We start from the raw sequence: 24,001 nt of genomic DNA on the forward strand, positions 1-24,001 counted from the left end.
TAGAGGGTACCGTGCAAAGGAAGTCATGGTGCCTTTAGAGAACAGCAAGGTCATGGGTGTGGCCAAATCAGAGGATGTGAAGGGAGAAAGTGTAGGAGGATATGAGAGTTGGGAGGATAAGTTGGAACAACATTTATGAAGGGCTTAAACACCATAATTTGGAATTAGTGTTTTACAATGTAAGATATGAAGAACAACAAACATGACTTTAATAGGGAAGCAGTAAGATCAGACTCACATTTTAGAAAAATAAGTCTAGCAACAGAATTGACAATAAATTAGAGAATTTTAAACTTTTATATTGAGTTTGTACATATAGGGGTATTACCTTTTTGTCTTTCAAAGACTTGCTTTTGAGCATAGAATTGATACAATTGATATTACCATTGCCCTTTTCTCCCACACGCTTTTTTTTCAAGTGCCACAAATATAGCTCTGAAATAATAGGAGATCATATTTTAATTGAAAGTGTGTTATGTAGTTCCATTGTTCCATAATGAAAGACTAACATGTATCAGATGACCTTCATACCAATAGTAACTAGAAATTCTTGACAAAATATAAGCAACAACAGAAATTGTTTATTGGCACTAGCAAGTAACTTAAAATAGGCTGAAATAAGAGAGATTCTATTTGTGACATAAGGAACCAAACTGAGTGAGAGCCACATTTAAGAGATCATGTGACTTGGACCCTGAGGGTCCTACTTAACTCATATGGTAAGTGGCTGAGAGGGCTGAAATAGAAAGCAATAGTTATTCACATGGGAAACCACAGGACTGAATTCAGGATTGTCAGAATAGGAATTAAGGAGGAGATGCCAGAAAGGAGAGAGTCACAGATGAAGGAGCCCAAAATCTACAAATAAATCCCTCTTTAATCCTTGGTTGAGTCTATGCATATGCAGAGAAAGACTCTAAGAAGCCTAGGAAGAAAATGAAAGCTAGAAGGTGTAAATAACTGAGCAAATAATTCAGCAGCTTCTTAACTGTATGTCTATAGAATTTGGAATTTTAGTTCTCTCCAGGTTAGAGGGGGCTTGGGGTTTCCGCTGAAACTCCAGAAGGGCTACGCGGTAGGAGTAAAGACTACATCCTGGCACTAAGGGATTTATCGTAGAACTTAAGAAAAAATTGAAATAGACCCACCTTAACGAAACTTCCATATTACTTGGCAGTATTTTACCTGCCTGCTAGAACAAACTTCTAAGATAATAGAATCTTCTAAGATAATAGAAGATAATAGAATCTAAAGCCTCTACCATATATTATACACAAGTTTCAATATGCCATCAGTAATTTACTAGACATGCAAAGAAATAAGAAAATGTATTCCAGAGTCAAATGAAAAATGAGTCAATACAGACAGACCCATAGCTGACCTAGATAATGGAATTGGCACATAGGGACATTAAAATAACTATGTCACATCTGTTAAGGAATTTACATGACTAGATAAAATAGAATGGATGAGGAGATCGGAAATTTCAGGAGTCATAGGAAAACAGTAAGAAGAAGAACCAAATGGAAATTTCAAGAATGAAAAAAATGAAATATTTGAAACTTTAAAAAGTGAAATGGAATTAATAACAGATTTATCACAACTCAGTAATAAAAAGACAACAAAAATTAGCAAAAGACATGAGCAGATACTTCCAAAAATAAGATATATGAATGGCCAATATACATTTGGCAAGACATCTAGCATTATTAATTATCAGGGAAATGTGCATTGAATACTCCTTTATAGTCATTAGAATTACCAACATTAAAAAGGCTGACGACAACAAGGGACTGCCAAAATTTGAACTCTCTTACATTGCTGGGGTTATGTGTAACATGGTAATCACTTGGGAAAACTGTTATGTTAGTTCTTTATAAAATAAATATATACTTACCTAGTAATTTCACTCAATGATATTTGTCCAATGGAAATGAAAACATATAGCTACAAGATGGTTTATACAAGTATGCAGATTGATTCATGATAGCTAAAATCTAGAAACAGTCTAATGTCTATTCACAGATGAATGGATAAAGAAATTACAGCATATTCAACAATGGAGTATTAGAAATAAAAAGGAAGAAGTCTAAATATATACAACACAGGTGAATCTCAGAAATATTTAATATGTGGAGTAAAAGAAGGCAGTCTCTCTATCTTTATATAAAGTTTGAAGTTATATAGCAGGTAAAACAGTTCTGGTGATCAAAGTCAGAACAGGAACTCCCTCTGGGTGAGGGGAGGGGAAATTGAATGGAAAGGGCACAAGGTAGCTTTTTGGGTTCAGGGAAAGGTTTTGTGTCTTTATTAGCATCATGGTTACATAAATGCACACAGTTGTTAAAAGTTGTCAAAACTGCACACTTAAAATCTGTACATTTGATTGTGTGTACATTATAAGTCATAAATAGAATGGATGGGAATTTAAAAGTAATGTAATAGAGTGCTTCGATATGCCACATGCAGGAATTGAGAAGACAGTGATTTATAATGGTTAGGAGCATGGTTGCAACATCAGATAAATCTGGGGTTTTGAATCACGTTGTGAGTACTTTGTGAATGTAAGCAAGTTACTAACCTAAGATCCTAGGAAATGGAGATGATAAAATTAATATTTACCTTATAAGGTTGTCCTTAGTGCAGTGCCCAGCACATTGATGCATTTGGTACATTTAAGCTGTAGTTATTATTATTAAATAGCTCTTCAGCTAGACTTTCATTGCCCGAATGCAGTCAGGAATACTGGGATAACCATGAAAATTTTGAGAATTAGGTATCTGCAAACTGCATTAAGGAGCAATCTAAATAATGCAGATAATATTTGACAGCATATGATTAAGTATACTAGGAAATCCTATTTTCGTTATCTATTTGAAAGTAACTAATTATCTCTTTGCCAAGAAAACATTTACTTTAAAATACTTTTCTTAAAGCTCTTGTAAAAAATTTTCATATATAGAGAAATTAGGACATAGTTTTTCCCTTATACAGTAATCTCACCCTCTGTTTCCCATCTCATAATAATATCACCAACTGCTGCATATAGTTTCAGTACATATATATATGTGTGTGTGCTGAATATATATACACACATTACATATATATATTACATTACATATATATCCATATATATGTATATTCAGTACATATATATATGTACGTGTGTGTATATAATGTTGTAAACAAAATGGTAACCATACTATATGTACTTTTCTAAACCTGGCATTTTCACTGAGAAATCTTTTCATTTGAAGGACTCTGTTTACTTATAGCTGGTCTATTCATTTTAAGTGGTGTATTACAGTCTATGGCATTGATGGGCTTTTATTTATTTAACCAGCTCCTGTTGGTGGACATCTGAGTAGATCCAAGTTTTCACTATTGTAAGCAACTGTGACATCCTTGTATATGTGTTTTTTGCACTTGTGTTAATAATTTCATGTAATAAATTTAAAAAGTAAAAATGCTAACTGAAAGAATTTTAACAAAATATATTAATGTTTCTTTGTAAGAGAAAAAACTTTATTTTTATTTATTTATTTTTTTTTGAGACGGAGTTTCACTCTTGTTGCCCAGGCTGGAGTGCAATGGCACGATCTTGGCTCACTGCAACCTCCGCCTCCTAGGTTCAAGCAATTCTCCTGCCTCAGCCTCCTGAATAGCTAGGATTACAGGCATGCACCACCACACCCGGCTAATTTTGTATTTTTAGTAGAGACGGGGTTTCTCCATGTTGGTCAGGCTGGTCTCGAACATCTGACCTCAGGTGATCTGCCCACCTCAGCCTCCTAAAGTGCTGGGATTACAGGCATGAGCCACTGTGCCCGGCCTTTATTTCTTCTTTTTAAATAAAGAAGAATTATTTCAAAATTTACACAAAATTTTGATTTAGAGTACTTAAGATAACTACCACCAAAGGGACACATAACACTGTACTAGACACTATGCTGAATGCCTTCCATGCACAAAATTATTCAAATTTTATGCACAACTTTGTAACTATGTGAGATACTACCATTATTGACAAGGACTTGTAAGAAAACCAGTGCTTGGAGCATGCCATATCTGGTAAATGTTTAAGTCTGGATTTCAACCTAGATTTTGCAAAACGTGCAGTGTAGCGTAGTCTGGAGTGAATTTATTTTGTTGTGAGTGTCTTTGAGGTTGAGGATCATTGTCAAACTTTGGTGATATGCAAGTGGTGAAGTAATAAAGCCCAGATAATGTTGTTTCCCTGGAACACTTGTGAGGCCAAAAGTGATGCCTCCCTGCCACGCAGTGGCAGCAGAAGTCAACGTGGACATTAGACAAGTTATACTTCCCTTAGTGCCAATAGCCTGTCCCATATCCAGCTTCGTCTTAAATAATAATAATGATAATGATAATAAAGATCAAGGATCAATTACATGGTGTTACGGACTGTGGAGAGGAGAAGTCTTCAGACCTCTAATATTCTATCTATTTTCACATTCCAGTTACTACTACTCTCTCTTTTCCTTTATTTTATAATCTTGCTTTTTTTTTCTATCCAAGGGGCCCATTCAATAATAACGAAACCCCCAAATCCTCAATTTCCTAATTTATGTGTCTGTGATCTTTTAGTCTTCTACCCTTCTACCTGTGCACTCACACACAGAGAACTTTAATTTCCAGCGACATCAAATTTGTGCTCTCAAAAGGTAATTTGTGATGCCTGGATGTCAAAGGCGCCCAGATGTAAAGCTAGAGAGCTGATGAGACCTGAGGCTGGTCACGGGCACAAAGCCTGCCCCTCTGGCAGAGTCGGAGCAGCACTGAAGTTCTGCTTCAGGCCCTGCCAAGTGAGAGTAAGGGGTGGTCTTACGGGTGTTAAGCAAGACCTAATCTACCCTTGCGCAGCACCCAGTCAGACACCCTGCAGAAACACAATCATGTGTGTGTCATTCTGTTGTGGGGAGAAGTTGCTCAAAGGTTTGGTTTTGATTTTGGTAGCTTTAATTCTACTCCTTCAGTTTTGAGGTGAGCACAAATGTTTCAGAGTACCTTTCTAGGTTTCTTACTGACTTTTTTCTTCTCTAACCTGTGGTGTGTTAGAGGCAACACGTACCAGCTCGGGAGAGAGAGACAATTGTGAGCATTTCTTCTCAACCCTGTGTTCAGTGACATCAAGTTAATAGCTTAAAATTGGATATGGGGAAAGGAATTATACCACTGAAATGGAAAAATGCTACATATCAAGGATTCTCCCACCCCAGAGAACCTGTTGTTTAACTAGCACACAACTTCTATAACCCTTCTACTTCTGTTCACCACATAACCGCACCCCCCTGCCCCCGCCAACACACACACAAACAAGCTAGTGTTTGAAACATTGGACACCCTGGGTTTTCTTCCATGGGCTATGGTTATTTACAGGAAGAACAAATTGAGTTCTTTTCCTCTTCCCATCTTGAGCTTTATATTTATTTCCAAATGCCAAATATAAGCTAACTTTCTTCTTTCTCCCTTAGTGGATGGCTGTATTCATAGAGCAGCCGGCCCCTGTTTGCTAGCTGAATGTCGTAACCTGAATGGCTGTGATACTGGACATGCAAAAATCACATGTGGCTATGACCTGCCTGCAAAATGTGAGTACAACTGAATACTGTTTCAAAACCAGATGAGACATCTTAACTTGTTTTACTCCAGTGTATAACTGGAAAAGGAAATGGCAGTGGTGGTATTTAATTAAATGTGCTTGAGTTGAGATTTTGTACATGGTAATAAAAACGTGCTTTCCAAGTATGTCTCCAAATATATACATATATATAAAATATACATATACTGTGTATATTTTATATATATATGTATATACACACATATGATGTTTAACTATTCAAGTCTTTGACAGAGTGTCTCTGAAAGGGAAATAAAAATATGAGCAAAATATACATTATAGCATTCAAGTGCCACAGAGTGACAGCTCCTGGAAATGATGCCAATTTCTTATTCCTTGTTCAGGTTTCTTGATTGTGGATGTGTTTAGAGCAAAGGAGATCAAAGTGATGTATTGTTTTTCCAGCTGCCATGTAAAGGCTGATTGGCAATTACAGCCAAGGCATCTGTCACACTTTGCTTTCAGGAAAAGCCAACGAAATCTGGTTGTCAGCATGAGAATGTGTTTGCTCTTTGAATGTGGAATGGTCAAAATTTCCATTATATTTTAATAGAGAGAAGTATTGCATTTGATTGACCTTGTTGCTTAGTGATTCAACCAACTGGGTGGCATGGTATGGGATAAAACACTTAGAGAGAAGATGGTCAGTGTCATAGCTTTTTTATCCCGTAATCTTCAGGGCCTGAGGTTGGAGGTAGAGGGTTTCATTGCATCATTAAGGTATATATTGACCTGGAAATTGAGACACCAATTTGTTGATTATCACATTCGTCCACTTCTTATGATACTGCTGAGATCTGTGGAATACATTTTATGTAAAAGTGAAGCTGGTTTTGATTTTTGTTTTAGCAGTGGAGAAAATATGAATGAAAATTTATAATACAACCTATAGGATACTATGGGTTATATATAGACAGGTTGTCATAACAGTGAATTTCTTGTGGATGTGTGTGAATGGAGAATAACGTGTTATATTTTAAAGATTACTGTAAAGGTATGTTTAAATTTGAGGACTTGTAGTAAATAGTAATATATTAAAACAGTATTTTTCTTTATCAATATAATACTGCATCCTATATTGTTCATAATGGTTTCAGTGAAAGTACTTTCATGTACTGCGTAGCGATGCTTTGGTCAATGATGGAACACATATATGGCGGTGGTCCTATAAGATTATAATACAGACTGAGTATTCCTTACCCAAAATGCTTGAGACCAGACATGATTTGGATTTCAGATCTTTTTTTCAGATTTTGAAATATTTGAATATACAAAATGAAGTAATTTGGAGATGGGGCCCAAGTCTAAGCACAAAATTCATTTATGTTTTATATGCACCTTATACACATAACATGAGTGTAATATTATACAATATTTTAAATAATTTTGTGCATGAAACAAAGTTTTGATTGTGTTTTGACTGTGGCCTGTCACTTGAGATAAGGTGTGGAATTTTCCACTTGTGGCATCATGTTGGCACGCAAAGTTTTAGAGTTTGGAGCATTTTGAATTTCAAAACTTGGATTAGGGATTCAACCTGTACTATATTTTTGCTGTACGTTTTCTATGTTTAACTATGTTTACATACTTACCATTGTGTTACAATTATTTGCAGTATTCGGTACAGTAACATGCTGTACAGGTTTGTAGCCTGGGAGCAATAGGCTATAGCCTATAGTCTAGGTGCGTAGTAGGCTATACCATCTCGGTTTGTGTAAGTATACCCTATGATTACATAACGATGAAATCACCTAAGGAGTCACTTCTCAGACCATATTCCTGTTGGTAAGTGAAGCATGATTGTATATCAACTATATATGCTGTTTAATTTTTCCTTTAATGATTTTTCATTTATTTTTCTTTGTTAGTGTCTTTACCTAGTGTGAAATAGTCAAATCATGTGCCAAATGGCTCTTCACTACTACTTGGAATATGTACTTGTGTCAAACAAACCCTTTGTGTAGAATGGTGTTTAGAGCAGTTCTCTTTGTAACTCAGAGGTCATGATCTGGGTATTAACGGTGATTTCTCTCTCCAGAATCATATAGTGCTATTTTTACAAATATTGGTTCTTTTGCTTTCTAATACCATGCTACCTTCATAATTTACCCAACTTACACTGCCCTGAGAACAAGCAAGGTTGTTGACTGCTACAATAATAGCAAGATTATTGACTGTTTTCAGACTTGTATCTGTCCTTAAACCAAGTAATATTCCCAGTCCCCTATTGATTCACTGTTTTCTTTTTTATGTATTAAAATACAAATCAAATTTCTCCAAATCTGAACTTTCTAAAGAACAGTATACTCAGAATCATTAAATACGCCCAAATAAAATGGTGGCTGTAGTGTATGGGTTCACACTGTGATAATTTTTTAAATGTGCTTGTATCTGTTTGACATCCCTTTGAATAAGTTATTCAGTTTCCTTTGAATACAATTCATCTTATTTTAGGGTTATTGAAGACTTGCACAATACCAGGCACTGAGGAACAAAGATCAGTGAGTCAATACCAGTGCTTGAAGAATTCCAATGCTTGAGTCATAACTTTGAACTGAAGTGTGGCTTTCATGGGCATCCTGGGGCAAATGGATCTTTTGGGACAATGAAGCTAGAAATGACCAGTCAGTCAATGGGACTAGCTACAGAATCCATGAGAGCTGAGATCCTGAGAGCCGACAGATACTCAAGTCACTGCATGCAGCCCACAGGGCATGTTTAGTAAAAACTCATCCAATAGAATAGAAATTACCAGACAGGCATTGCAGTGCCACCTCATAAAAGTCATAAACATGGAATATTTGTGACTAGGTCTTGCTTCTTCCTATATATTTAAAAGGTTAATGATTTATATTAAAAGCATAAAGGAAAGCAAGGAAAGCAATATGAAAATGGTAATAATAGCTTACATTTTTATGCCACTTTATAATATTTCACAGTACTTTCACAAGCCCTTATATTTAAAATTATGTTTGATAAACATTGTGTGTGTTCATTTTCCCTTTCCCTATCCCTGAGAGATGTTTTTCTTTCTCATCAATTTGGTTCACCCATTTCAGAGTCATTAACAATCCACAGATGTGCTTTTGTAGTGAGAATGAAAAGGGAGCTCATTACATACTGTTTGGGTCATTTTTCCTCTCCATATTTAATAATTCCATGACAGTTTGACAGCAGAGACTAGTTCCTATCTGTCCTCTGAGACAGCGGGTTTATCATTATAGGGGTACTAAAGCCAGTCATCCAGCCACAAGTGATAATATCTTCATGCATCAGCAATTTGTTTGGAAAATGCTATTGTCTGGGTTACAGACAAACTTGATAATTTTGAACTGGTTTTTGCCTCTTTTATGCTTGCTAAATTAATCTATTCATAAATGGTTGTATTTGAATTAATTATACTTGTATTCTGTGTTCTGTGACTCATCATAATTAGTAGAATGATAAGCCCCAGATATTTAGTTTACTTTTCACTGCTTGGATGTTTTGAATGATTTCTTTTTGACGTTAAGAATATCCAATCATTCTTTTCAAAAGAAATCTTAAGGGTAGAAAGAATATTGGTCAATATTTCATTGAAGGCTATTGCTAAGGAAATGACTTAGAAAGTAGATGGAGGATTGTTTATGTAATTGGATCTTTTGGGAATCTTCTCTACAATATTAGATATTTTTGAATTCATAGTGCAATTTAAATTTTTATAGATTTTTAGAAGCTTGTTGACATATGGGACATTTCTATTCATGCTATCATCATTCCGCCAAGTAGTCAGCTTCACGTAGGCAAGATTTGTCTATCTCAATCAGTTCCAATGTCAGTATCAATCACAGTGTCTCCTAAATATGTGCTGAATTAATGTGAATAAATGAAGGATCAAACGAGTGAATTATTTCAAGACTTCTTCACCTGAAAAATAGTTTCTTAAAAACACTTTTGCCTCTACTTCTAATACTTTTCCTTCCGCAATTATTCTGCACATTTCTAGTAAATTAACATTCTTAAATCCAGAGTCCTTAAAATTGTCTACAATGCTCTACATGATGTGACCTTTACTTCTCTACATCATCTCCTTCTGTGCTTCCCCCACTCACACAGGCTGCTTTGTGTGAACCTGGTCCTCAAAGCCTTTGCACTGGCATTCCTTCTGCTGGATTTCTATTCTTCTAGATACCTACATGGCTTGTTCCTTACCTATCTCAAACTCTTGTTCAAATGTAACATCAGGTGTCACCCTAACCAACCTATTTATAATTGCTTCAGTTTTTAAATTTGTAATTGCTTACTTGTAAAGTTAATCTTCAAATAGCATTATATCATTTACTTATTTCTTTTGTTTCTTATCTGTTTCTATCTACCAGAATATGGGCACAGATTCTTCTTTCTGCATTTTTCTAATGTATTGCTATATTCATATACCTTAAAAAATGTGTGATATCACGTATGTTTATTGCGGCATTATTCACAATAGCAAAGACTTGGAACCAACCCAAATGTCCAACAATGATAGACTGGATTAAGAAAATGTGGCACATATACACCATGGAATACTATGCAGCCATAAAAAATGATGAGTTCATGTCCTTTGTAGGGACATGGATGAAACTGGAAACCATCATTCTCAGTAAACTATCGCAAGAACAAAAAACCAAACACCGCATATTCTCACTCATAGGTGGGAATTGAACAATGAGATCACATGGACACAGGAAGGGGAATATCACACTCTGGGGACTGTGGTGGGGAGAGGGGAGGGGGGAGGGATAGCATTGGGAGATATACCTAATGCTAGATGACGAGTTAGTGGGTGCAGCGCACCAGCATGGCACATGTATACATATGTAACTAACCTGCACAATGTGCACATGTACCCTAAAACTTAAAGTATAATAAAAAAAATGTGTGATATATAATAGGGGTTCAAAAGATATTTGATGAATGAATGAATAAAACGTAACTCTAATCCTCTCAAAATCCGATAGTGGATTTTTCCTTAAACACAGACTCATTAGCCTGATTACCTTTGGCCTTCCACTGAACTACTTACAACCTTTTGTACGATATGAATTGCTCACAATGGTGTGTCTATGCATGGGGTCTGTATCTGAGCTATCTAGAAAGCTCTTTCTTTGCTCCTTTCACTTGTCTTCCAGACTCAGTTCAAATATCACTTCTGCCATGAAACAAGTCTTCTCGCCTCACCTCAGCTAAAAATGCCTTCTTTTTTCTTCACACTCCGGAATACTTCATGTTAACATACTGAGGGCACTTGTCACATGCTACCTTTTATTGTTGGATATGCAAACTTCCCACTTTTATAACAGAGTACCTTGTATATCACAGGTACTAGAGAAATATCTAACAAATGAATTAGTTATTGAAAGTGTCAAACCTGGTTGATAATTGGTAGTAGGTGGAATATAAAGGAAAAATTATGCTAATATTCATAATAAATTGTGAAATCAGTGTCAATTATCCATTGTGTTTTTAAAAAACATATTTTAACATATATATACTACAAAGTCTCCTGTCTCCAAAATTTACTCTTAATGGAGTTTCTCCTAAGGAGAAAAAAAAAAAAAAATAAAGAAACCATATCACCCTTATTTGATGGTTTTCAGCATAGCTCACATGTCTATTTTATTTCTTTAGAATGCTTCACTCTTAGGCTTCAGGGCTGAATAGTCATCAAGGATAAGTGGAAAAATATTAAACTTGTGTAAATGAAATGGTGGAATCTGTTTCTTTTATTTCTTCTATTTAATCTTTGGAAGGCATCAAGGGGTAATATTGACTAACTCAAGGTTTTCATCAGTCATTTGAAGGGAAACTCTAAGGTGAGAGACCATAGCATAATATGTTTGAATGAGTGGTATGAATCAGAATTCACATTCTATTCCCAGGTGCAATAATAATCAGATGATAGTAGCTTAAAATGTACTGTTGATAATAATTAGTACTTCTTTTCTGCCCTTTATCAAGAAATCATAGTACTTTGAAACAGTAGCTCATCAGTCCTTTTGAAATTCCTATGAGGAGGTGACATGACAAGTAATATTTTCTTACAACACAAAGAGAAATACAGGTACAGGGAAAATAAATCTGTTGCTCCCATTAACAAACTAAATCCATATTAGAGGCATCGTGGTGGCCAAGGATCCCTGAGCTGGGAAAGGAGTCTCTGTTAGGTGTTAGCCAGGCCTGATGCCTGTTTTTATAGGTAAAGCTTTATTAGAACACAGTTGTGGCCATTTGTTTACATATTGTCTATGGCTGCTTTCATATGGCAGAGTTGAGTTGTAGATACAGGGATTTTACGGCCACGGAACCTGAAGTGTTTACTATCCAGCCTCTGTGGAAAAAGTTTGCCAGCCCCTGGTCTGTGGCAATCTGCACTTTTATTTTTATTTTTTTCTCCCTGAGTCAGACGGATTCCAGCTCTGTCGCCCAGGCTGGAGTGCAATGGCGCGATCTCGGCTCACTGCAACCTCTGCCTCCTGGGCTCAAGCGATTCTCCTGCCTCATCCTCCCGAGTAGCTGGGATTACAGGCATGCGCCACAACACCCAGCTAATTTTTGTATGTTTACTAGAGATGGGGTTTCGCCATGTTGGTCAGGCTGGTCTCAAACTCCTGACCTCAGGTGATCCACTGGCCTCAGCCTCCCAAAGTGTGGGATTACAGGTGTGAACCACAGCGCCTGGCCAATCTTCCCTTTTTATAAAGTAAGAAAGGTGAGATTCAGAGAGACTAAATATTGAATTTTATTAAATGTATTACTACTTATTCAGATCAAAATTGATAAAGTTGAGACTAAAATACCTACCCTCTATTCCTTGGGACATCCTTGCTTCTGTTGCCTCAAGAGAACATTACCTTGGGAAGATGATCTGAAACCTTTCAAATCTTTCAAATAATAAGGCCACCTTGAAAAGAATGCCTAGAAAAATATGGTGATTTTTCCCAATAGGGCCAGATCTGGGAAGTGAGTAAGTCAAGTCTCTCAGGGGAGAGTCAGTTTAAACCACCAGAGTATTAGGAAGCAAATCTTTGTTCCTTGTTTCCTCCAGTGGTGTTAGCTGCAAAGGAGCCTGCAGTCCACAGGAAATGCAGTTTCTAGAGCAGGTAATTCATAAGATGGTTCTGAGTTAGTCCTTTGCAAAGGGTGACCTGATTTCAGCCATCATGGACTCTCCCAGCAGGTGTCTGATTGTGAAAGCAGTGGAGTGGGCATGCTGCTAGGAGTATGACTCTGCCAGCCTTTGATGAAGACCTGAGGGCCCTCATGAGCCCCTTCCATAATTAAATGACTTATATTACACAAAGAGAAAAGCCGCTTTTGAAGATCATAAAATCATCTTCCTTTCTGAAGAGGAAGATGGGATTGTTCCTCCTAAAATCAACTCTGATTGGCTCATTTTCTTTAAGCGCTTAAGGAATTCAGGTTTTATTTGAATCTATTTCTCCATAATTGCCACCCTTTTCATTTACATTAAGCACTTTCATACATTTAATCTCCTTAGTGATCCTCATGTTGAATGTGGAAATAAGAAGGGCAGAAATATTCCAAAAAGCAGAGCAGTGGTTCTCAAAACGTGATTCCTGGAGCAGCAGCATCACCTGGGAATTTGTTAGATACAAATTCTCAGGCCCCACCCCACACCTACTGATTCAGAAACCCTGTGGTTTAACAAGTTCTCCAAGTAACTCTACTGCGTGCTCAAGTGTGAGGGCCATTGCCCTAGAGAGTGGTGGAATCCAGTAGCACCCTTGCCTTGAGATTTCTTTTGGCTTTACAACACAGGTATCCATTTGGGTCACAGATTAGGGCTTTTTTTGAAGAGAACTCTGACACGTTCTTCTTTTCCTTTATAGCATTTTCCACTAGTGATGACATCTGTGTTTATTTGTTTATTACCTGTCTTTTTAGACAAAATAACATTTTTAAGAAGGCAAGGCGTCCTATGGGTCTCATTTACCCCTGATATCCTTAGCATCTGACATAGTACCCAGAACAGAGTTGGCTCTTGATACATATTTACCGGAGGACTTAATGAAAGCATTGTTTTTATCTCCTCTTGTCTTTGTCATAATCATAGCTGCCCTGCAGGAAACCGAGCAAGAAGACACTCAAGAGAGAACAACATGATTCCAGGAATCTGCAGAGCTAGTACTCCTGCTGCTTTTAGCATCTCTTTTATCCCATCACCAAACATACTGCCTGCTCAAAGGCTAGCAGTATAAGAAAGCACAGGGGCCAAACTTTGCTTAATGTATCCACATGCCACATGTCTGTCCTATGCTTAGCTTCTTTCATTTTCTCTTATTTTGACCCATTGTGATAACATAGAGTCCACCCCCAAATGGCTTTGTGATGAAATAACTTAATGATTCTAATACTAAATGTTGTCTTTTAAAAAATATCTACCTTTTGGAAGCAACTGGTGTTTACACTGTTGTATTACTGGCTGAGTGTAGAATTAAACAGCTGTGTTTTGCATTATTTGCCATCATAGCAAGCCTTTAGAGGACGCTGTCTATACCTCCTATTTCCTATGTGATCAATAGGAAATAACAGTGTAAATCAATTCTAGGTAATAATGTAAATGGGCTCTTGAAGGCAATTCCCGCTGTGAAATAAGTAGTTAGCAGTGACACTGGCATTAACCACAGTGGGGGTAATCAGCCTTTGGATGTGTTTAATCAGAGTTATCAGCTAAGATTAAAAAGAGAGCCACTGTTGTACAGGGATAATCATTTTCAGGATTTAAAAGATGAATATTTGGAGGTGTTCTCATAAATTAAAGCCATCAGAATGGCTTTGAGTAATTTAGGATGCCCTGAGGTCAGGCACAAGCAAACAGGAAAGGTTAATCTCAGAGCTACGGTAGCTAATGTGCAGAGATGGCAGAATACATTTATTGAAATAAGTAGCAAGTGCTGAGTAAAAATGTAGATTTTTTTCTCCCTGTGTTAAGATGTTCCTTGAGCTATTACTTACATATATGATTTGATTAAAAAGTAGTCCACAGTGAACACTTCGTGAATGTATTAACTCTCCCTGTAATTAATCACTAATCCCAAAGATTAAATATTAGGCCATGTTATGACTTGATTAGAGGTGTTTCTACTTGAAAATATTGATGTAACCAAGCTCTGTATTATAGAATGTAAGATTGATTCTGTGTCAAGAACACTAAATGTCATGGTAGAAGATCTGAGATGCATAAATGCAGAGTGTTGTAATTGGTAAAGTCCTTAACTTCTGAGCCTGAGGTTCCTCATACGTGATTGTCTAGGAGTGTGAAGATTTCACTCCGGAGAGTCTGTTAAGCCATACACGCAGAACCGCTTCTTAATACTGTCCGATAAGAGAGATAAATGACTCTATTATTATTTGTAAAATACATGGCACACTTGATTTGCTTGTTCAGCCCATGTTTTATTGAGTACTTACTCACAGCTAGAGTGCTGTTCTAGAGCGTAGACGACTATAGTGAAGAAGACAGCAGGCCCCTTGTCCTCTAAGAGCTTAGGTCCTAGCAGAGAGAGGATGCTAATGAGCAAGTCACATAAAAGCAAAGAACCTCAGATAATGGTAAGGGCTATGAGAAAAAAAAGATCCCCTTACCAGATGTATACAATAAGGATAGTTCATACAATTTTGAAATGTTCTCCCTTGCCACAAATATTCTATTTCAGTTCTTACATATTTGTAACTTTAGTCTAATTTTTGGAGATAACAAAGGGAATGCTGCTTCTGATAGAGCTGACAGGAATTTTAATTATTACCTATTTGATCTCAGAATTTTACAGATAAAGTAACCGAGGCCTAGGAAAATTACTTAATTTTTCCCAGGTCATGTGGTAAGAGACAGTGCTAAGACTATAGCCTGACTTTTAGTATAGTGATCTTTCTGCTGAATGTACTGCCTCTCTTAGTCTCTTTGATCATTCCAACCCTCTTATAGAAGTATGGTGAGAATTTAATAACTGTTAAGTGAGATGATGAACATGAATGCATTTTTAAAATAAAAATTTATTTCATATGGTACCTTATTATTAGTAGTAATTTGTAGTAATATTGCAAGTAATTTTAGATGAGTTACATATAAATTAATTATGGTCCCATGAGCTTTGCCAATAAACTTTATGACAATAATCCATCAGTATATGTGCAACAGTGACTGGTGTTTGAGAAAATATGGAAGTCCCAGATAGGGATTAATAAATATTCAATACTAGCCTCAAGACTCAGACATTTGCTCGTGTCTCTTTCCAGTATCTTGACCTCAGAGAAAAGGGGTACTTTAAAAGTTTTTTTGAGAAACTTCAGATGGCAGCTTTATTGGTTTTAAAGATATGTCCACAGATTCTTTGATATTTCTCTTCTGGAGAGCTAGAGCTTAATTCCCCTCTACTTAAACATGGCCTGGACCTAATGACTCCCTTCTAGCAAACGGAGTATGTCAGAATAATGGGAACATCTGACATTAGTTTAAAGAAAAGACTGTGGTTTCCCTCTCTCTCTCTCTCTTTCAATTCACTCTGTATTAGCTTCCTAGGGCTGCTGTAACAAATTACCACAACTTGATGGCCTAAAAAAGCAGAAATTTATTCTCTCCCAGTTCTGGAGGCCAGAGGGCCAAAATCAAGGTGTCAGCAGGACCATGCCCCATTCTGAAGGTTCCAGGAGCAGATCCATCCTTGCCTCTTCCAGCTTCCATTGGCCTCAGGTGTTTCTTGGCTTGTGGCAACATAACTGCAATCTCTGCTTCTGTTTATACCTGACATCCTCCCTGTTTCTCTCTGTCTTCACCCCTTCTCTTCTCTTATAAGGACACTTGTCACTGGATTTAGCACTCACTCGAATCCGGGATCATCTCAAGGTCTCAAGATCCTTAACTTAATTGCATTTATGTAGATCCTTTTCCAAACAAGTTCACATTCATAAGTTCCAGGTATCAGGACACAGGCATAACTATCTGGAGTCACCATTTAATTCACTACATACTCTCTCTGAGCATGGCCAGTTTCTATGTCATGAGGCAGTCTAGAGGAGGGGAAAACCAGCTACCATGTTGTGAGGGAACTCAGACACCTTCTGGAGAGGCTTGTATGCTGAAGAACTAAGGCCTGCCTGCAGCAATGTGAGTGCGCTTGCAAGCAGATCTTCTGAAGCCAGCCCACAGACACATCAGTGAGCTTGGGAGCGCATTCTCCTGCCCAATCAAGCTTTCCGATGTCTGCAGCCCTGGCTGACAGCTTGACTCCAACATCATGAAAGACCCTGAGCCAGAGGCATCCAGCCAAGCCACTCCAAAATTCCTGGCCTGCAGAAACTGTGAGATAATACATATATGTTATTTTAAGTGTGGGGTAATTTGTTACGTAGCAATAGGTAGCTAATGCAGCAACTATGACCCTGAAGTTTATAAAGCAGGGGAAAGGGCTCACTATCAGAGTGGGGGATATCAATCACATTTTCTCAGTGCAGAACTTGCCTGTGTCAGGGACAGGCCTAAATTGGAAAATGAAAGCCAAATCACATGGTGGGTAATGTTACATTATACAACCAAAGCCCTTTGCCATACCATTATCATAGGCAGCATATTACGCTGGAAAAACTATTATGAATGAAAACTTCTCAGATAGATAGATAGATAGATAGATAGATAGATAGATAGATAGATAGTCAAAGAGAACCCAAAGTCCAGCTTAGTAAAGAAGCACTGAGAGAAAAACAACACAAACCAAAACACACAACTGGATATTAATATCTACCTACTCCTGTTACTCCTTGACCATGCTCTAGTCTTTACCTTTGCCACTCACATGCTTTTTTTTACTGATAAGAATTACTGTTTCTATTTTGGGGGGAAAATTAATTCAGTTTCTGTCCTCTGTTAATGCTGTGAGCTAAGTGAAGCAGAGGTAACTTCTCATCTGCGTATGTTGTGATGCCCTTCTAAATGTGTTTGCTGTATAAGCTGGTGTGTTTCCCATTAGCTGTTTTATTTTTCAGAACTACCGAGAGTTTGCTTCATTTTTAATCACATGCTGTTTGTGAAATCCCTGTAATTTCCTAAGGCCTTCTGGAGCTTGCCTCTTCCTACCTGTGACATTTTCAGAAAGATTTATTCTCTCTGTGTGTTTATTCTGCTTAGTCAAGATCATGAGACACAGCCTTAACTGGAGTTTTGCAAGTTCTTTTTAAAATTGTGTCTGTATTGTGTTTGGAGTCTAGTTACCCATTTGGAGGTCTGTGGAGGGCAAAGGGCTCTCTTGGGAATCCCTTTCTTTTACTGATGCTCAGTGTCTGCTTTCTGATATCATGGCATGTGATGCCAAACTATTGTCCTTCCGTACTGGGCTGGTTGAGTTTGTTCTTGCTTTTATGTTACTCCTATACTTAGTACAGTATATTAAATACATATACATGTCATCTCTCATGACCTTCATTCTCATGTAGAACATATATTTCCTTCTGAGTTATAATATGTTTTGTGAATATGGAATTCAGGGATTGTGTTCAGTTTGTGGAGCTGTTTGGGAAAGCAGTCTGAGAGAGTGGGTTTGGGAGTGGCTTGACGGAACTGGGATGAAGGGCACTGGGGATTCCCCAGGAAATCTGTTGGTAGGCATCCTGGAGTGGCTGGCAGAGAAGAGCTAACTGCTGTGCTGGCTAAGCTCATGGAACTGGGCTTTCCTCCATATGTCCGGGATATGTCCTACCTATTGTTTTAAAATTAACAAAAGTTATTTTGATTTTCTTCCTCCTAATAATACCTATTGCCTGAGAAGAACGATGCCAGATTGAGAAACCCCACATCAAAATATATCCAACAAAATGGTCAGAGCTTTGTACATAGAATATTCCATAGTTAGAATGATCCATACAGCTATGCACAAAGGGGGAGCTGAAACAGGGAACTGCACATCAAGAGTTAATACAGTACTTTTAGCCTTTCCTTAAATTCTCTGTGTTGCGCAATGGCAGGATTTCTCCATATACCAAATTAACTGATTGCCGTGGGCACTAAACCTGTTACCTTAAACACATTGATATCACACTACAAGTAATATCTTATCCTTTATACTTATTTTGAGATTAACTGTCTATCACACAGCCCTCTTTCCTCCCTTATTCTCATTTTTTTTCTTATCACTCCATTCAGAAATAAGGGATCGATATTTTAAAGGCTGAATGTGAGATGTTTCTATTTATTGTTCATCATGGTAATTAGCAACTTTTTAATTATCACTGTTCTTGAGGATGTATGTTTGGGAACAGTGGAGCTTTCGGTAGAGTCACAATGACAGCAGTTTAAAGCTGGAAAGAAATCCGGAAATTGCTTTTCTGGCAACTGACACCAGTTTCTAGGCAGTGCCTAAGGACTAGGCAAGGATTTTTACCCTGTTGTTTAAGACTGTACACTTTGCGTCTAACAATCTATCTGCTACATAGTAAGCAAATGGTTCATTCAGGCAGCAATCACTGATTTGCTCCCTAATATGTGCCAGGTGCTTTGCTTATTTTTTTGGAAAATAATACTGTGCAAAAACAGACAGGGACCTCACCCTCATGGAACTGTGCTGTGCTGAGCTGAAATGAATCAAGTGATCTGCCCAAGATCATCTTGCACAGATACTTAAGTGATGAAATGGGGATTTTACTTGGGGGCCCTTCCTTACAATGAAAAGATCTGATGGTGTTGGTCTTCCCGTCTGGGATGTTCTTTCCATTAATAGCCACGCTGTCTAAATGGTTAATAACAGGGACTTTGAAGCCCAACATTCTAGGCTCAAACTCAGGCTCTGGACGTGGGCAAGTTGTTTAACCTCTTTGTGCCTCCGTTTTGCCATCGGGAAATAGGTATGACAATCACCCCACCCTCACAGGGAGGCTCTCATGAGTTAATGTCTGTGTGGCACTCAGAGCACTGCTTAACTCCAAGTGAACACTGAACATGGTTAGCTGTTTTTCAGTAAGATCACCCCAACCATTTTATCTAAAATGTCACATCTTCACTCTCTATCTTCTTGCCCTGCTTTGGTTGACATCACAGCCCTTATAATCATCTGAGGTTATTTAATGTCTTTATTTTTTTTTTTGCTGAATGTTTTTCTTTTCCACTAGAATATAATCTTATGAAAGTGAGGACTTCATTCACTGTTACATCTCCATATTCTAGGAATATATGCAAAACCACCTGTGAATGAGCAAATATGTGCACATAGGAAACTTTAATTATTAATTTAATTAAATAATTAAATGTAATTTAATTATTTAATTACATAAATGTAAATAATTACATTTAATTATTTTAATAAATTTAGTATAATTTAATTATTTATAATTATTAACAAAGTTATCGGAAGAACTAGCCTAAGAGTACTTTCAGTTTCATGCTCTGTTCATTTGATTCCTCTAGTAACTTGGCTAATAGATACAAATAAGCCAGGAAAATAGCATCAACATATGGTAAGGTCAAGCTCATATTTCATATTTAATATACCTACCAAGCAAGTTTTAGGTGTGCTGCACATCTTTTTCATATTTTTAAAAAGTCTATAATTTAAGTAATAGTGTCAGGATGAAATAAAGCAAGAAGGAAGAGGTTTAAAGAACTTCAGGGACCTGAGAACCATGTTCTGACCTGCCTAATGAAAAGCTCGTGAATTGATAGTGAGGTCCTTTCCCCCGATACAGAGTCAGTGTTCAAAGTCTATTTCTTAGCTCAATTTATTGTTAAATCTCATTAAAATGAAGTGATAATTTTATGGGTTTGAAATGTGTTATAACTGACTTTTCTGATTGAGACTGCTAGCCCAAGTGCTTACAACTTGCTTAAATGTTGTAAATGTGTTAAAAGGGGGAATATTGATGTGTATTTCCTCTGTGTTCAAACTGTTCAGATTTTATGGGAAATCATAAAGCTTTACAACTTGTTCTTTACAAATAGAATGCTAGGGACTTTGCAGCAACATGATAAATCTATTTATTATTTTGTGTCAGAGCAAGCTGGGCATCTTCCTCTTTGTAGACTGCCAGAGTTCATTGTTATTTGGGACAGAGAAGGAAATAGCATGATAGGGAGATAATATTAATTTTACAGAAATAGAATCTTATTTTATTACAAGGAAGGCCGTCAGTCTCACAACTTGAACTCTATTTGTGCAGAAATATTCTTAAGCATATATTCCAGTAATATGTAGTTTAATACCTATGTGAAAACTAATTTCTTTTCCTCAAGCATCAACTTTTATCACAGAACTTTAAATCTAGAAGTTTAAAGTTTAAACTTTAAATCTAGAAGTTTAAGGTTTAAACTTTAAATCTAGAAGTTTAAGGTTTAAACTTTAGAAGTTTAAGGTTTAAACTTTAAATCTAGAAGTTTAAGGTTTAAACTTTAAATCTAGAAGTTTAAGGTTTAAACTTTAAATCTAGAAGTTTAAGGTTTAAACTTTAAATCTAGAAGTTTAAGGTTTAAACTTTAAATCTAGAAGTTTAAAGTTTAAATCTAGAAGTTTAAAGTTTCAACTTTAAATCTAGAAGTTTAAAGTTTAACTTCTCCTTATATTAAAGGAGCAGTATGAATATTCTTTGAGAGATGAACTTTAACCATATTTTGTGTGTGTGTCTCTGTGTGTAATATATACCTATAGACTATAGTCTGGGGAAAACTCATTTTTCACTTCTTCTTTTCATGCAAGATCTTGGGTGCTGTATTTTGCAACGTGCCGTGTAGCATTACATTTCATGATATTATAAGCTGAGTTTTATAGAACTGTTTCAAAAATTTTCATTATGGACCTTTTATATCATAATTGAATATCTAGCAAAAGGTAAAAAAAAGTTCCACTTATGAAGCTGAATATCAATCACTCAACTATTCGGTTATGCTTAGGCATAGATGAGTAAGCTTGTTCTTTGACAGTTAAGACATATGGTGGTGTGTGTGTGTGTGTGTGTGTGTGTGTGTGTAATAGATGTGCCAGATAACTAAAATCTTTGCTTAGTACTTTGAGGGAAAAAGAGATTCGTGATGAGTGCATTTATTTTATTCCATTCTATCCACATTTTGTATAAAATCCATTTAAACAGAGGAACTAAATTGCTTACAGTAGTAAAATGCATTTCCCTCTGTGAATGTTGGTGCCTTTATGATGCATGCTGATTTGGACTCTGACACAGTCATAATCTACATACCAAACATAGGCATTTTGCTTTCAAAACAGAAACTGGCACTGCTAGAGCTGTAGGAGTGAGCTGGCTCACCAGAGTAATCTCTCCTTCTTGGAGAGATTGGGCTTATTGTTGATGGCCTAAAGTCCACTGTCTTGGACCTCAGAGTGGGCTTTCCAGTTTGTAAAAATGGGTTCTGCAGCATGCCAAGACTATGGAGACCCCCGAATTCATCTCTTTTATTTCCCTTCTATGAGGGAATTCCTGTGGTCATAAGGCCTGCAGCTTAACAGATGAGCAGAAAATGTGCTGAAACATTGATGCTTAAAAATATACAAAATATAAGTGGGAATCAGTGTCTTTAGCTTTATCTTTGCAATGGGCAAAACAGAAATCACTCAAAAGTGATTTCTTTAGTTATGGAGCACTCAGGTTTCTCTTCTGCCTTTTGTATTTCCATATGTCACTGCTATCTATATTCTGTAGATACTCTACCTGTGACATTCTGGGATTATAAATATATGAGTTGCATGCTTATTCACTTTCTCCCACTTTTTCATTCTATCCTGAGTAGTCTAAACTGAAAGCTTTTGAAAGCCTCGTATGTTTTCCACATCAACCCTTGAACATTTATACTTCTAAAAAAGGATGCTGGACTCTCTTGATAACTCTGTCCTTCAAGTTTGCCTCATCGGTGATGCCACTTGACTGAAAAGTCCTCTTGGTAATCCAGTAATTAAATCCTTCTAGCTGAGGCCCAAGAGAGATCCCTCTGCTGAATTGCACTGCACAGTAAATGACATTATAATGAGGTTTTAACTTATTAGTTAAATGAATGAATGGAAACTTTGCTGCTGCAATTCATTAGATTTTTACGTTATAAACCAGGACTTGCTGCTGCAGATGAGAGTCCGTGCAATCTTCCCTTCGTATAATTAATTATCATATCAGTGTATTAAAGATAGTTTCACTAAAAGGAGAAGTACCCTTGTATAGAAAGTCTAAGACAGTCTAACAAAACATGGTGATCACTTCTGTATGTCCCTGAGCTTGGTGTGGTAGGCACTGTTCAGATACTTCTGCAATATTATCAAATTTTAATCCTCAAAACAACCCTCTGTGGTAGTTACTGTTATTATTCCTATTGTATATGAGGAAAATCAGGCACAGAGAGGTTAAACAACTTTCCTAAGATCTCATAGCTAGTAAGGGTAGAGCAAGGATTCAAACTCAGGCAGTCTCTCTCTATAGCTCTGCACTTATAAATAAGATTTTCTCTCATCCCTAGACATGAACATGAATATTTGCTTATATATAAATTCATCTTATTGATATGTTTCTTTTGAATTTCTTCCCCTTTTTCTAATGAAAACTGATGATGCTATTTAGAAAGCTTTATTTTTTTTACCTAAAATGTTTAATCTCAGAAAAGTACTGAGAAAAATAACAGTACTCATGCATTACCCACCAAGAATTTTAAACATATTAACATTTTGCCTCTTTATTTCTACTTTTTGTTTTTAAAATAAAATAACCAGTTATTTCTGACAAATTCTTCTCTTCAGTCTCATTCTTTCCTTCCCCTCTTTCCATTCCTTGTCCAGAACAACCCACTCTTAAGAGCAGAATGTAAATCCTTCCAGACTGTGTTCTTATATTTCTACCAGAAGCACGGAAATAGCCATAATCCATATACATGGTATTGTTTTTTTAACTGTACACAAATGGCCTCATGGTGTATGGGCTGTACTGTTTCTTGGCTTTTTCACTAAACATTACATATGTGTGTGTGAGTATATATATATGTTTTTGTTTTTGTTTTTGTTTTTTTGAGACGGAGTTTTTCTCTTGTCACTCAGGGTGGAGTGCAGTGTCATGATCTCAGCTAACTGCAACCTCCGCCTCCTGGGTTCATGCAGTTCTCCTGCCTCAGCCTCCCTAGTAGCTAGGATTATAGGTGGCTGCCACCACACCCTGCTAATTTTTGTATTTTTAGTAGAGACGGGATTTCACCATGTTGGCCAAGCTGGTCTTGAGCTCCTGACCTTACGTGATCTGCCCGCCTTGGTCTCCCAAAGTGCTGAGATTACAGGTGTGAGCTACCACAGCCAACCTAAACATTATATTTTTAAAACCTCTCCATAGTGATCTATCTAGCTATAATTCATTCTCAGCTGC

General features: G+C 36.8%; 1 protein-coding gene across 9 annotated transcripts in view; it reads left to right on the top strand.

Annotated features, from left to right (window-relative positions):
* MACROD2 (mono-ADP ribosylhydrolase 2) overlaps nt 1-24,001 on the top strand; it is a 2,047,165-nt gene that overhangs the window by 679,402 nt on the left and 1,343,762 nt on the right. For all 9 annotated transcript variants that reach the window (XM_024352108.3, XM_063803019.1, XM_063803020.1 and 6 more), the window contains exon 5: nt 5,493-5,609. In XM_024352108.3, the coding sequence (XP_024207876.1) occupies nt 5,493-5,609 (117 nt within the window). The remainder of the gene's footprint in view (nt 1-5,492; nt 5,610-24,001) is intronic.

The sequence above is a fragment of the Pan troglodytes genome, chromosome 21, assembly GCF_028858775.2.
Source record: "Pan troglodytes isolate AG18354 chromosome 21, NHGRI_mPanTro3-v2.0_pri, whole genome shotgun sequence".
Taxonomy (NCBI): domain Eukaryota; kingdom Metazoa; phylum Chordata; class Mammalia; order Primates; family Hominidae; genus Pan; species Pan troglodytes.